The 13,883-nt window shown below is 39.5% G+C and overlaps 2 protein-coding genes across 2 annotated transcripts; one reads left to right on the forward strand and one right to left on the reverse strand.

The window, feature by feature from the left end:
* Window positions 1-5,027: 5,027 nt before the first annotated feature.
* On the reverse strand, window positions 5,028-6,812 carry LOC125209767 (ras-related protein RAB1BV-like). Its single transcript, XM_048109352.1, has 5 exons — window positions 6,665-6,812; window positions 6,180-6,252; window positions 6,005-6,105; window positions 5,321-5,386; window positions 5,028-5,155 (listed from the first exon to the last, which is right to left on the reverse strand). The coding sequence occupies exons 1-5, from the start codon at window positions 6,795-6,797 to the stop codon at window positions 5,028-5,030; spliced, it is 501 nt and encodes a 166-aa protein (XP_047965309.1). The 5' UTR covers window positions 6,798-6,812.
* Window positions 6,813-7,920: 1,108 nt separating this feature from the next.
* LOC125216676 (soluble inorganic pyrophosphatase 4-like) lies at window positions 7,921-11,699 on the forward strand. The gene is made up of 10 exons (XM_048118434.1): window positions 7,921-8,007; window positions 8,113-8,161; window positions 9,182-9,310; window positions 9,395-9,423; window positions 10,121-10,186; window positions 10,255-10,362; window positions 10,845-10,910; window positions 10,986-11,106; window positions 11,232-11,313; window positions 11,558-11,699. Exons 3-10 carry the CDS (start codon window positions 9,184-9,186, stop codon window positions 11,598-11,600), a joined length of 642 nt encoding a protein of 213 aa, XP_047974391.1. The 5' UTR covers window positions 7,921-8,007; window positions 8,113-8,161; window positions 9,182-9,183; the 3' UTR covers window positions 11,601-11,699.
* Window positions 11,700-13,883: the final 2,184 nt, after the last annotated feature.

Below are 13,883 nucleotides of genomic sequence, written 5' to 3' on the forward strand. Positions count from 1 at the left end.
TTTGCTGCTCGACTTGCGTGTTCGATACGCCGGCCAGGACAAGAAATTGATGTCTCATCAGTTCGACCTTGAGGCCTTCACCCGCAAGCAAGAGGCGACGAACAAGCGGATCGAGGATCGCCTCGAGATTCTGATCGAGGCAAGTTTGGAAAGGAAGCGCAACCCACCTGATCCGGACGCGCGAGGACCTAAACCTAGACGTTGGAAATTACCGCCCTCGGTTGTTACACCGCCGGCCGGTGCAGATACCGACCCCTTGCCGAAGGTCAAACCGGAAGCCCCTCGTTTCAACGGAGAGAACGCAACGGAATGGATCCGCAAGATACAACGGTACTACAATCACCACTTCACCCCACTCGAGGATCGCATATACCTCACGTCCTACCTTTTCGACCACCCGGCATCCAGTTGGTTGACATATTGGGAGGACAACTGCAAACATAAGGATTGGGACGATTTCCTCTTGGCAGTCAAGCATCGATTTGACCCGGATTTGTACGTTGATCATGTGGGCTGCCTTGCGACACTCCGCCAAACCACTACAGTTGATGCTTATCAGACTGAATTCGAAGATATTATGCAAAAGACCTCTAACGTCACCGAAGAGACCCTGATGTCACTTTTCATCGCTGGGTTGAAAGAACCAATTAAGCAGCAATTGCTGACCAAGGGCCCTACGTCGCTTGATGAAACTTTCGCTCTCGCCAAGCAGTTCACAGCATGCCTAAAGCTCACTACAGCCGCGACACAGCCGTCCCGCGCAGCCTGGTCTGACCGTGACAGCCGGCAGCGGCAAAATAATGCACCCGCGCTGACTGCCGTTGTCCCCCCTCGCGCGTCTCAAGCGGGCCAACCACGTTCCGACATTCCGGTTGTCCGCATCTCTGCAGCTGAGCGTGCTGACCGGACTCGGAAGGGATTATGTTGGTACTGCCCAGAAAAATACTCCCGCGAACATGTTTGCGGCACCAAATTCTATGCTTTAATGGGTGCCGACGATGAGGATGACCTCCTGGAGACCGAGACAGACCGGCATGGGGACGAAGATGGAGAGACCATGGTCATTACCGGCGACGTCTCGAGCATCCATGTTATCAGCCCCAAGATCAGACCACGAGCAATCCGATTGAAGGGACGGATCAATGGTTCTGAGGTGTCCGTACTGATCGATGGTGGCAGTACACATAACTTCATCAAGCCCACCATCGCTGAACAGCTAAGTCTTCCTGTCCATGCTATTAGTCCCTTTCGTGTCTTTGTAGGCAACGGCGAATCTTTGCGTTGTTCTTATGCTTGTTTACATACACCAATTATGATGCAAGGGCACGCTTTCGACATAGATTTGTTTATCTTACAGGTGAAAGGGCCGGATGTGATTTTGGGTGTGCAATGGCTCCAGGAGTTAGGAGATGTCACAAAGAATTATCGGGATTTGACGATGCAATTTGATTGGGGTGACCACACGGTCTCTCTTAAGGGTGATGGCGCTGCCCAAAGCAAATCTCCTACAACAATTTATTTTCGTTGATCGGTCAGGAGCCGGAGTGTGATTTATTTGAGTTGTTCACGGCTGAGAAGGAGGCCACCCCATCAGACGAGGTTATTACTCTGCCGGACACCGACTCTAGCCTCACTGCCGTTCTGGAGGATTTTCGCGATATTTTCGCACTTCCAACATCCCTTCCTCCCCCACGACAATGGGACCACAAGATTCATCTTCCAGAGGGCACGCGACCAATTAATGTCAAACCATATCGCTACCCCTACTTCCAAAAATCCGAGATTGAGCGCCAAGTGCGCGAGATGTTGACACAGGGAGTCATCCAGCACAGTACTAGCTCGTTCTCCTCACCCGTTTTGTTGGTTAGAAAGAAGGATGGAACCTTTCGGTTTTGTGTGGACTATAGAGCCTTGAACGCGGCCACTACACCGGATCACTTTCCAATTCCTACTGCCGACGAGCTGTTTGATGAGCTTCATAAGGCACGAGTTTTCTCAAAATTAGATTTGCGCTCCGGATACCACCAAATCCGAATGCATACCGCTGACATTCACAAGACGGCATTTCGGACTCATGATGGGCATTTTGAGTTTCTAGTTATGCCTTTCGGATTGACCAATGCACTGTCCACGTTTCAGGCTGCCATGAACAGCATTTTTCGGCCATTCCTTCGCAGATTTGTAATAGTATTTTTTGATGATATTCTAGTATACAGTGGATCTTTGGCTGATCATGCGGTGCATCTGGAGCAGGTCTTGCATGTGCTCCGCATAAATTCCTTTTACATAAAGCTATCTAAATGTTCTTTCGGTGTGGATACGATCGAGTATTTGGGACATATAATCTCGGCAGGGGAGCTCCGGGCTGATCCAGCAAAAATCAAAGCCATGACGACCTGGCCAATTCCGAAAACAGTGAAACAATTGCGAGGTTTCTTGGGCCTAACGGGTTACTATCGTCGTTTCGTTAAGAACTACTCCATCATCGCAGCTCCACTCACCGACTTGTTGAAAAAAGATGCTTTTCAGTGGCCTCAATCTGCGGCCGATAGCTTTGATGCTCTCAAGGCCGCGATGTCAGCAGCCCCGGTCTTGCATCTGCCAGATTTTGAGAGCCCCTTCTCCATCGAAACTGACGCTTCAGATTTCGGGATAGGCGCCGTCCTCCTCCAACACGGCCACCCGTTAGCCTATTTCAGCAAAAAGTTGGGGCCGAAGAGACGTGTGGCATCTACTTATCATAAAGAATTGTATGCTATAGTGGAGGCAGTACAAAAGTGGAGACAATATTTACTAGGCCGTGAATTTATCATCCGCAGTGATCAACGTAGCTTAAAGGACTTGTTATCTCAAATCGTTCAGACGCCGGACCAACAATTCTATTTGAGAAAGCTTATGGGCTTCAAATTCACGATAGAGTACAAATCCGGCGCTTCCAATCGCGTCGCGGATGCATTGTCACGTCGGGATGTGGATTTACCGGGCGATGACCCCTCGATCTTGGCCTTGTTGTCACAGCCGGTTTCGGCCATTATGCAGCACATTCGGAATGAAAATAAGACCCTCCCGGATTTGATTGAGCTACATCAGGCAGTAGCAGCACGCACGGCACCTCTGCATGTTTCAGTCGTTGATGGTATCCTATTCTTCAAGCATCGTGTATATCTCAGTCGCGACTCCGACGTCCGCCTTGATATTCTGGCAGAGTCTCATGATGCAAAAATGGCCGGCCACCCAGGGGAGAAAAGAACATTTGCGCGGGTGTCGTCCTCTTTTTTCTGGCAAGGTATGAGAGCCGATATCCATCGATATGTAGCAGCGTGTGCAGTATGCCAGGCCACAAAGTACATCACGGATCGACCGTCCGGGCTAATTCAGCCTTTACCGATTCCAGATAAAGTTTGGGCGGCAGCATCAATGGACTTCATCGTTGGTCTCCCTCCGTCGTATGGATACACGGCGATAATGGTTGTGGTCGATCGTTTGTCCAAATATGCCCATTTTGGAGCACTTCCAACTGGATTCGATGCGCTCAAGGTCGCTAAACTATTTGTGAGCACTGTGGTTAAGCTGCACGGCTTTCCGGAGAAACTATTGACTGATCGGGATACCATATTCATGAGTGATTTTTGGAAGGAGCTCTTAACTATGAGCGGGACAAAATTACAATTCACCACCGCTTACCACCCACAAACGGATGGCCAATCGGAGGTGACAAATCGGTCGCTTGAACAATATCTGAGAGCCTTTACCTTTGAGCAACCTAGGAAATGGTTCGAGTTTCTTCCATGGGCCGAATTGGCCATGAATTGCAGTGTCAATACAAGCATCGGGATGTCTCCTTTTAAGGCTCTTTATGGTCGGGACCCCCCTAACATTTTCGGCACTCCGGCGGTGCCCGCAGAGAATGCAGCTGTCGCTGCGAATTTAGGGGAGAGAACAGAGCTGTTGCAATTGTTGAAACGAAATTTGGCTTTGGCCCAGAAGCGCATGGTTCACACAGCAAATCAGCATAGGAGGCATGTGGAATTTCAAGTGGGTGATCGCGTTCTTTTACGCCTTCAACCGTATCGGCAGGTTTCGGTAGGCCGACCAGCTTCGGCGAAACTTAGTCGACGATATTACGGACCTTATGAGATATTGGAGCGGATTGGGGCAGTCGCGTATAGGCTGCAACTTCCGGTTGGGAGCCGAATCCATGACGTATTTCATGTCTCACTTCTTAAGCCATTCGTTCCCCCTTTATCGGAGTCCATTGCAAGTCAACTTCCGACCACTTTCAAGAATGGTCGACCGATTGATGTACCAATCCGAGCAACGGCGGAGAGGACAGCGTTGTATGAGGGATTGCCGCAACTACAATGGCTAGTTTATTGGTCTTCCAATCCAGCTGCACCTACTTGGGCACCGAAGTTGGAGCTTTTGAAACATTTTCCTACACTCAGCCTTGTGGACAAGGCTGTTCTTAACAAGGGGGGAGTTGATAGGGATCTCAACAATCAAATGCATCAGAGACTACAAGTCGACGTGCAAGACGTCAACAACACCAGCCATGCAAACGTACCAGACACTGATCATGAAAAGGAACCGCCGAGTGAGAAAGGTCGATCGAGAAGCATAACAAGGAGCAAGAAAGATAGACCCCAACGCAACAGATCGCAACCAGCGAAATTCAAGGACTACACGTCCTACTGAGATAGAGATGGAAGATTTGTTTAGTTTTCCTTATTTTATTTTTTTGCCTTGGTTATTTTATTTCCTTGTTGAACGCTATTTTGTTTAGGTTAATTTTTGATAAATCTTTTCGGGTTTTCTTCTTGATTCTTTCCCGAATCGTAGAGTCGAATCAAGCAGGGTCCGAACTCTATATATAGAGTTCATTAGAGAGTCAAAAAGGGGAACGAGAAATAAGACAATATTATTTTCTCGAAATATCGTATCTTCCAAACCCTAGTGACTGCTAGGGTTCTTCCTTCAAATTTACTCAACTTCACAAACGTACAGGTGCTCTAATTCTTGTTAGGATCCTAAATCCTATCAGAGAGTGAGAGAGAGACCCGTTTGCTTTCATCCATGTCAGCCTTGTTGCCAACTAAAACTTTGTTGACATTGTCGGAGGCATGTTGTTCAATATTTTTGATCCAGTTCCGAATGTCTGCAAAAAGGATTAAGTCATTTTGACTAGATTAGGAAGTAATAAATTTATAGTGGCAAAGTCTAATAAGGAGCAGATTAGCAGTATAGGCCAAGATTTTGACGATGGAAAGAGGTTTATCAGGGCTGGTCGGAAAATTTAGAAGCAAGGATCAGAAGTTATTACTGTTGAAAGATGACTCGTCGGTGACATCATACACCAGCAATATGCCCATAGCTCCACGATAGTAAGCTGCAAAAGAATAGTTTCTTAAGTAAAATACAATGTTTTGCACATTTAAAATGTTGTGCATACAAGGTGGGATGGAGAATAATGGACAACAAACAAGCTCAATAGTCAAAAGAGTGCATGGAACAAAACATATAGACCAATTAATATTCAAAGAACTTTTTTCCTTGGGGGAGGGGGTTTGGGGATTAAATCCAGGTCATAAACCTTTATAATGGTGAGGAATACTACCACTAGGGGCAATCAAGAGGCAAATTTAGTCCACTGTTCTCAATTTCTGGCTTCTATATTACATCTAATTAATCAACTACCTTGTTTCAAAGGTCAATGCGATCTCCCTTTTCCATCAGATTTAAGAATGTTGAATTTTACGATCCAGTTCAATCCAGTGATTCATATTGTACTATAGGCACAATAAATTAATCGATAACTAATACGGAGTATTCCAGATAACATGGTCCAACCAAGCAGTATCAATTCAAATAAACTTCGTCAGAAGAATAATGAGCAAACAAGATTTCGGATTGAGCATTGAAACAAGGTAGTTGATTGATTAGAAGCCAAAAAATATACTTTGTCATCTGCAGAATAAACTAGCCAAAAAATACGTAACCACATTACCAGTGGTGATAGTACGGAATCGTTCTTGTCCAGCAGTATCCCAAATTTGTAGCTTGATTTTTTTACCACCAAGCTCTACAGTCCTTATCTTAAAATCAATCCTGTATGAGAAAATGAATCAATCAATGTATGCCAACATCCTATCAGGAGTAGTCAACTATTGAAGGAAACTAACCCTATGGTAGTAATGAAGCTGGTGGTGAAAGAGCCATCGGAAAATCTTAGAAGAAGGCAACTCTTACCCACACCTGAGGAAAGAAGATATTCATACTTCTACAGCACACTTATCAAATGCAAATTGAAAGAATCACATCAATTATATCAAACTCTCGAGAAGAGAATCGTGTTTCCGAACATCCCAGGGACTAAAAGCCAACATCCATTTTCAGTTATTTCAAAGCAGCATTCCTTTTAGCTTATCATTCAACAAATTAAAAGGAGGTTTTAACATATGAACCATGCATTCTATCAAAAACTTAAAATAGATATCTCAATAATAAATTTGAATACATTATTTTCCATCAAATGTGCAAACTCACGCGAAATCATCAGAACAATAATGACAGGTACAAAATCACACATTCTGTTTCTCTCATTTACAATAAAAAAACGCAATAATAATTTGCGAAAATTAAGCAATTTTAAGCGAGAAACACGAACCGCTGTCGCCGATCAATAGGAGTTTGATGAGGTAATCATAATCAGCTCGAGCTCTGCCGGATCCAGCAGCCATCTGATTAGCTTCGGATTTATTCAATTTTATTTTGCAGAATAAGCTGTCAATTATGATCATTTTTCATCACATTATCACACATTGTTTGGAATTTTTGAAAAAAAAACCAAGAGGGTCTGATTAATGAGAAATGAAGAAAAACGAAGAGGGAAGAGAATCTCAGCTGAGATGACTCCAAAGTTCATAATCTTTTTATTCTAATTTTTCAAATATTTTTAATTCTAATAGCATATGATGGATTTAGTTCAATTTTGTAGTAGTACTCTATTTAAGTTTGATTTCATTCGAATTATGAGATTCTTCGGAAAAAAATAGTAGTAATTGTTAGTTATTCTAGAAATACCAAATGGATCCATAAATAGCATTTGGAAAGTAAGGATATTTCTTTTATTTAGCGAAGAGTAGCAATGTATTTACAAATTATACTCAACTTGTAAAATTTTACTACGTATAATTTTTTAAAAACTAGTAGTAGTAATATTTTATTATTAGTTTGTTGAATTTAAAAATATTACAGATTTACAGTAGTAAATAAAGAAAATGCAACTATCTCTTAACTTGAAACCTGAGACAAATTCTAAAATTTAAATTACAATTAATGAAAGAACACGTCTACAATTATATCAACCAATTCATTTCACTTATTTTATCACAAAATGAATGCTTAGCATGTTCCCTAAAAGTTGTAATTTTGAGGACGATACGAATTTTAATGTGAAATTAATATAAAAATAAGAAAATATAGTTAAAATTATATAATAAAAGTATGTGTTAAATTTTTTTATAAAAATAGAAATTAACTAGTTTTATGATTCAAAGTACTTATAAAAGTATGAAACATATTTTATTTTTTTAAAACTGATTATTAAAACTGGCGTCTAATAGTAATATATTAATACACGGAGAAATGAGAAGGTAAATGTTTATTAACTTAAATAGGTTATACTAGTAATAAAGAAGAAAAATAATAAACTAAATAATTTAATATTTTGCTAAAATGAAACACTCACTTGAATGACCCATCTCTAATTTTTCAGTTACGACTTTTTTAAGAAGACAGGTGTCCAATTGAGTCCACTATCGTCAGAAAACTACCAATCATAACTCGACACGTGCTCAGTAAAAAACGTCAGAAATGTCCTGTATTTATACTCGTGTTTGAAAGGCAAACCAAGCCAAGCACAAAACAGAGCGGGAAGGCGTGACGAATCCCACAGCAGCTCAGTGTGGAAGCTTTGCCTTTACTCACCTCCTCTTCTCTCTATCTAGGGTTTTTTTTTATCTCTCTACAACTCTCACCTCGTGCATAAATAACTAACGCTTGCCTTCATTTTCACGTTCGCGCGGAGATCTGAGTATTTTCCTTCCATTGCAGGCGCATTTCTCCCTCCCGTGCTCTGTCTCGCCTCTCATCGCCGTTACAGGTGAAAATGCGTTTCGTCATATGCAGATCCTGCTTTCTTACAGTGTTTTCGGATGATTATTATTCCTTTTGGTTTTTTATGCAATCGATTGTGTTGATTGTACGCATTGGAGCTTGTTCACTTGATTTAATCCGTGTATGTGGTAGATCGGTCGGTATAGATCGTCGATTGCTTGAGTTTGCTAGCGGCGCGAACATTGTGTGTTGTGTTTTATGATTTTTGATGTGAACGAGTGTGTTCTCGCCGTTGCTTTTTGGTCGGTGGTGCGTTAGATGGAACACCACTTTCTCTTTGTAAATCGCTCTGTTGATGGATTTTGATGCTTTGTGATCCGACTCTTACTGTAAAAACGCTGGAAAAGTAACGGTGTGGACTGTGGAAAGCTCATATACTTTTAGTTGTCAGTAAACTGATTGTAATTTGTAGTTATACTGTATTGTTTTGTTATTTGTCATCATATCATTGTTCACTAGTTTGTGATTGGTCTTGCTGCATGTGTTAAAGCAAGTGTAGGGAGTATTTTTTTTTATGTTTGAGATTTCTTTTAATTGATAGTATTGCTAAGATATGAGCATATTGCATTGTTTTTGGTAAAGTTGTCTATATGTCACGAACATTTGACCATTCACTCCATCCTCTAAACCAGCATGAAGATAGTTTGAGTTCATGTTGTTCTGGCTGGTTATTTGGGACATTGCACCTCATAAACTATGCACATTTAGCTATTGAATGAAGTAAAGAAGTTTAAAGTCACAAAACTGGGTTACACTGGTTGAAAGGACTCAACAACAGCACTGATGGTCACATGTTATTTCATTTATAAAATTCTATGGTCATGGAATCTTTGGATTCTCAGTGTAAATTTTCATAATATTATTGTGTTCTTGACCTGACAGTTTTATGTGATGATAAACATTTGTTTTTTATCCTAATACAGCCAAATCTTCTTAGCTTCATTTGCATTGGATTTAGGTTAGCTAAGCTTATGTTTGTTGATATCTCGAATGCATCTGCCTGCAGTTATGGCACCACCTACAGAGCAGTCAGAAAAACTCCCTGTTTTCAAGAAGCTGCCTCTTAATGAAAGGATACTCTCTTCCATGACTAGGAAAAATGTTGCTGCTCATCCTTGGCATGATCTTGAGATAGGTATGTGTGATTACCTCGATCCTATTCAAATTATATCAAATGACAAAAAAAGCATGTAATGCTGTTGCACACTTGTCAATGCAGGACCTGGAGCTCCAAAGATCTTCAACTGTGTATGTATAATATGTATTTGGCTTTTTCACTTTCATGTCCTATTAAAATCTTGAACTAAATGAAAATGTGCCACTCTCTCTATTTTTCATCAAAGCAATGCCATATTCATAACATACTATGTATCCTAGAAAGACATCTATAATGAGTAATAACCATACTTAAATTGCTGTTATTATTATATCATGGTAATCTGAATCATAGAAATTTTTTTACTGTTTCCTATCAATTTTGTGTTTCTATGTTTGATATACTACCAATTATTCAGGCAAAAATTGGGAAGCGTGAACTTTGCTCGAAAATTGCAAAGCCATTGTTCGTTTTAGTGGCTGCTTCAAAACCCAATAACTACTTTCCTATCTGCCCTTTCCCCTTGTCATCTAGATTAATCTGTTTGTGATACCTATCTTGTGATCTACTTCTGGCTTTTCTGCCTGAACTATCACTCCCAGATTTACAAGTTTGTGCTTATTTCCTATATTTCTATTTGATAGGTATATGATAGCATCTTCCAAAGTTCCTCGTTCTCGTGCATGTTTAATTGTGTTATTCCTTTTTAGCTTTATTTCAGTTTACTTACAATTGGGACTCACCTGGTTGATTTGCACAGTTTTTATGGCCAGCCACATGTTGATTTGCACAATAAAACACTTTTGCTTTATTCTGGAGCTTCTAACTCAACTGTTTCATTTTCTTTAGGTGGTCGAAATAAGTAAGGGAAGTAAGGTGAAATATGAACTTGACAAGAAAACTGGTCTAATCAAGGTAAATAGTCAAGTGATATCCGGAACAATAGAAATCCATACAAAATTAATATTCTGATGCGCATGCAGGTTGATCGAGTTCTATACTCATCTGTTGTGTACCCTCATAACTATGGCTTCATACCCCGCACACTCTGTGAAGACAGTGACCCAATGGATGTATTGGTCATTATGCAGGTAAAATGCTGGTCTTGAAATTTCAGTAAACATTTATAATACGACTAAACTATAAAGTTCTAGTGTGATCTATATAGCTAAAGTGTGCCATAGCTTTACAATACATGTGTGTTTTGGAATATCGAACTAAGCTGAATGTTGTTTAGGAAAATACGCTTTTATGACATTTTATTTGCAATGAGAACATGCATGTGTTTTTTCTATTTTACTGAACTTACTCGCACTAAATACTATGCTTTGATTATGCATCATCGTGCTTTGAGTATGCATCATCGGCAAGGATATGCTGAATTGTTCATTTTTAATCGCTGTATTCTGCCAAGTTCATCATTATATGTGAGGCAAATGTTGATAATCATGGAACCATGGGTGTTTTTGGAGACTCCGTGAACTCTGCTTGAGTGTGATCTATTTGGAATTTTTATCTTTAAGAGTTCTCTAAACTTTGACGACAATAATACTATCTCTGCTGATATTGTCAGGAGCCAGTTCTTCCAGGATGCTTTCTCAGAGCTAAAGCTATTGGCCTCATGCCTATGATTGATCAGGTACCCGTCATCAAATCCACATCATTTTATCTTAAACGGAGAAGAGAGTAGCTTGACTTATCTTTTCGGAAATAGGGAGAGAAAGATGACAAGATAATTGCTGTCTGTGCTGATGATCCTGAATACCGTGATTATACTGACATTAAAGAGCTTCCGCCCCATCGCTTGGCTGAAATCCGTCGTTTTTTTGAGGAGTGTATCCTTTGTTGAAGATTTTAATGACTGCTGCCCCTTCATTTTTTTTTTGCTCGACCAAAATTTATAATCTTCACCCTTTCGGAATTTGACCAATGACTGTATTTCACCTTAATTATCAAACAGACAAGAAAAATGAGAACAAGGAGGTTGCTGTTGATGACTTTCTACCAGCCACTAATGCATATGGAGCTATACAGCTCTCCATGTAAGCCATCACCCCTTCCTTTATATGAATAACATTTTGCGACTGTAACTATATCATAGCTTATCAGTGCAAAACGAACTCGGGCTAGTGTTTCGTTACTTAGTTGAGTGTAGAATTATATTGGTACGATATCTATAATAGTTGAGCAGTTGATGTACTGATATGAGACATCCCTATATTTGCTTTCCTGGATCATTATATCCAACGGTCCTTCTCGTTCATATTCAATCCATATCATGTGCAGGGACTTGTATGCAGACTATATCGTGGAGAGTCTGAGGCGCTGATTTTCCCATCTGTCGTGGGGAGATAATTTTCCGACTATACTGACATTAAAGAGCTTCCGCCCCATCGCTTGGCTGAAATCCGTCGTTTTTTTGAGGAGTGTATCCTTTGTTGAAGATTTTAATGACTGCTGCCCCTTCATTTTTTTTTTGCTCGACCAAAATTTATAATCTTCACCCTTTCGGAATTTGACCAATGACTGTATTTCACCTTAATTATCAAACAGACAAGAAAAATGAGAACAAGGAGGTTGCTGTTGATGACTTTCTACCAGCCACTAATGCATATGGAGCTATACAGCTCTCCATGTAAGCCATCACCCCTTCCTTTATATGAATAACATTTTGCGACTGTAACTATATCATAGCTTATCAGTGCAAAACGAACTCGGGCTAGTGTTTCGTTACTTAGTTGAGTGTAGAATTATATTGGTACGATATCTATAATAGTTGAGCAGTTGATGTACTGATATGAGACATCCCTATATTTGCTTTCCTGGATCATTATATCCAACGGTCCTTCTCGTTCATATTCAATCCATATCATGTGCAGGGACTTGTATGCAGACTATATCGTGGAGAGTCTGAGGCGCTGATTTTCCCATCTGTCGTGGGGAGATAATTTTCCGACCTATGCGTAAGTAATATCCGTAAACTGATCCATATAATACTATATAGTAGTATAATATTTTGATGAAGACGAAAGCATTGTAATAGATCGACGGAAAAGGCATGTTAAAATTAAAGGTGATGGTGAAAAACCAAAGTTATACACCTGTTTTGTATAACTAACTGCAGTTTTTCATATGTGAATTTGATTATCTATTTCTGCCTTCTTTCTGTATGCGTTGAAATGGTAATTGCTTTGTGATTTGTCAAAGCTTCGATTAATTTGTCCACTCCAAAATATGTGTACATGCGATGCCCCTTCATTTACTGTTTCCACTCCAAGATAGCTGTGATAAATATTCGTATGTGGTATTCCCTCCTAGGCTCCGTTTCTTGTTCTTGTTAATCGAGGCGTTTTCCTTTTCCCTTTTGACATGTAGGCACCATTTTTCTATTTCTTTTACTTCACAAATTATGCAATAGGGGTGTGATCAATTGCTAATTTCTTAAGTTGCTAACTCATCAACGCATTGTATTAAAAATGTCAATACGATGACATTAAAATGTCAACACATAATTTTGTTGAACTTCAATATAATGTGTTGATATTATGTGTTGACATTTTAATGTTATCGTACTGATATTTTTAATACACAATATTGATGAGTTAGCAGAGTTAGCAATTTAAATAGTTAGCAATATAGCACATCCATTATGTAATAAAATCTATGCCATTTACAAAGGAGAGATTTTTGTGGATAGAGGGAGTATATTTGTCATAAATAATTTACTCCCTTTATCCTACAAAAGTTACTACCTTTGTCCCTGAAAATTTGATACATATTACCATTTCGGTCCGTCCCTGTAAATTTGATACACCACTTTTACCATTTTTGGTAGTGGACCTCATATTCCACTAACTCATTCCTACTCACATTTTATTATAAAATTAATACTTTAAAAGTAGCACCCACATCCCACCAACTTTTTCAACTCACTTTCCATTAGATTTCTTAAAACCCGTGTCGGGTCAAAGTGTAGCAAATTTTGGGGAATGGAGGTAGTATTTCAATAATATAAGTAAGTCATTTATCTTTGTTACCAAAAAATAACTTATTATATCCTTTTATTTATATTTACTCTTCATTTGTGTACCGAGTACTATTTTATTTTGTCTCTTTTCTATTTTTTCACTCTCTTCATTATTAGTACTATATTTTCTTTAATGTATTCCACCTAACTTACTAAATTAAGCTATAATCTGATTTACTGTCTAAGTTTATAGTAATATGGAGTATATCTGAAACCTGAATACGATCCAAGATATGTAATACTACTACTAGTAGTAGTAATATTGTCGTATTTTACCTAATTTCTCGAAGTTTTTCTACTACGAAATTTAATCTTGGCAAAACACATTCTTAGGTCTTTATACTTTTAATTAAGTCCTTGTACAATTTTTTCGTTTTAATAGGTCCTTATACTTTTCACAATATTTTTATCAGGTCCTCGTACGATTTTTCGTTTTAGTAGGTCCTTATACTTTTATCATAACTTTCATTAGGTCCTTGTACAATCTTTCATTTTAGGGACTTTTTTACATTTATCTTTGATAATAATCTAAATTTAATTAAACTTAATGAACTTTTTAACATTCCATTATTTAACTTAGCATAG

Source organism: Salvia hispanica, chromosome 3 (assembly GCF_023119035.1).
Source record: "Salvia hispanica cultivar TCC Black 2014 chromosome 3, UniMelb_Shisp_WGS_1.0, whole genome shotgun sequence".
NCBI lineage: Eukaryota > Viridiplantae > Streptophyta > Magnoliopsida > Lamiales > Lamiaceae > Salvia > Salvia hispanica.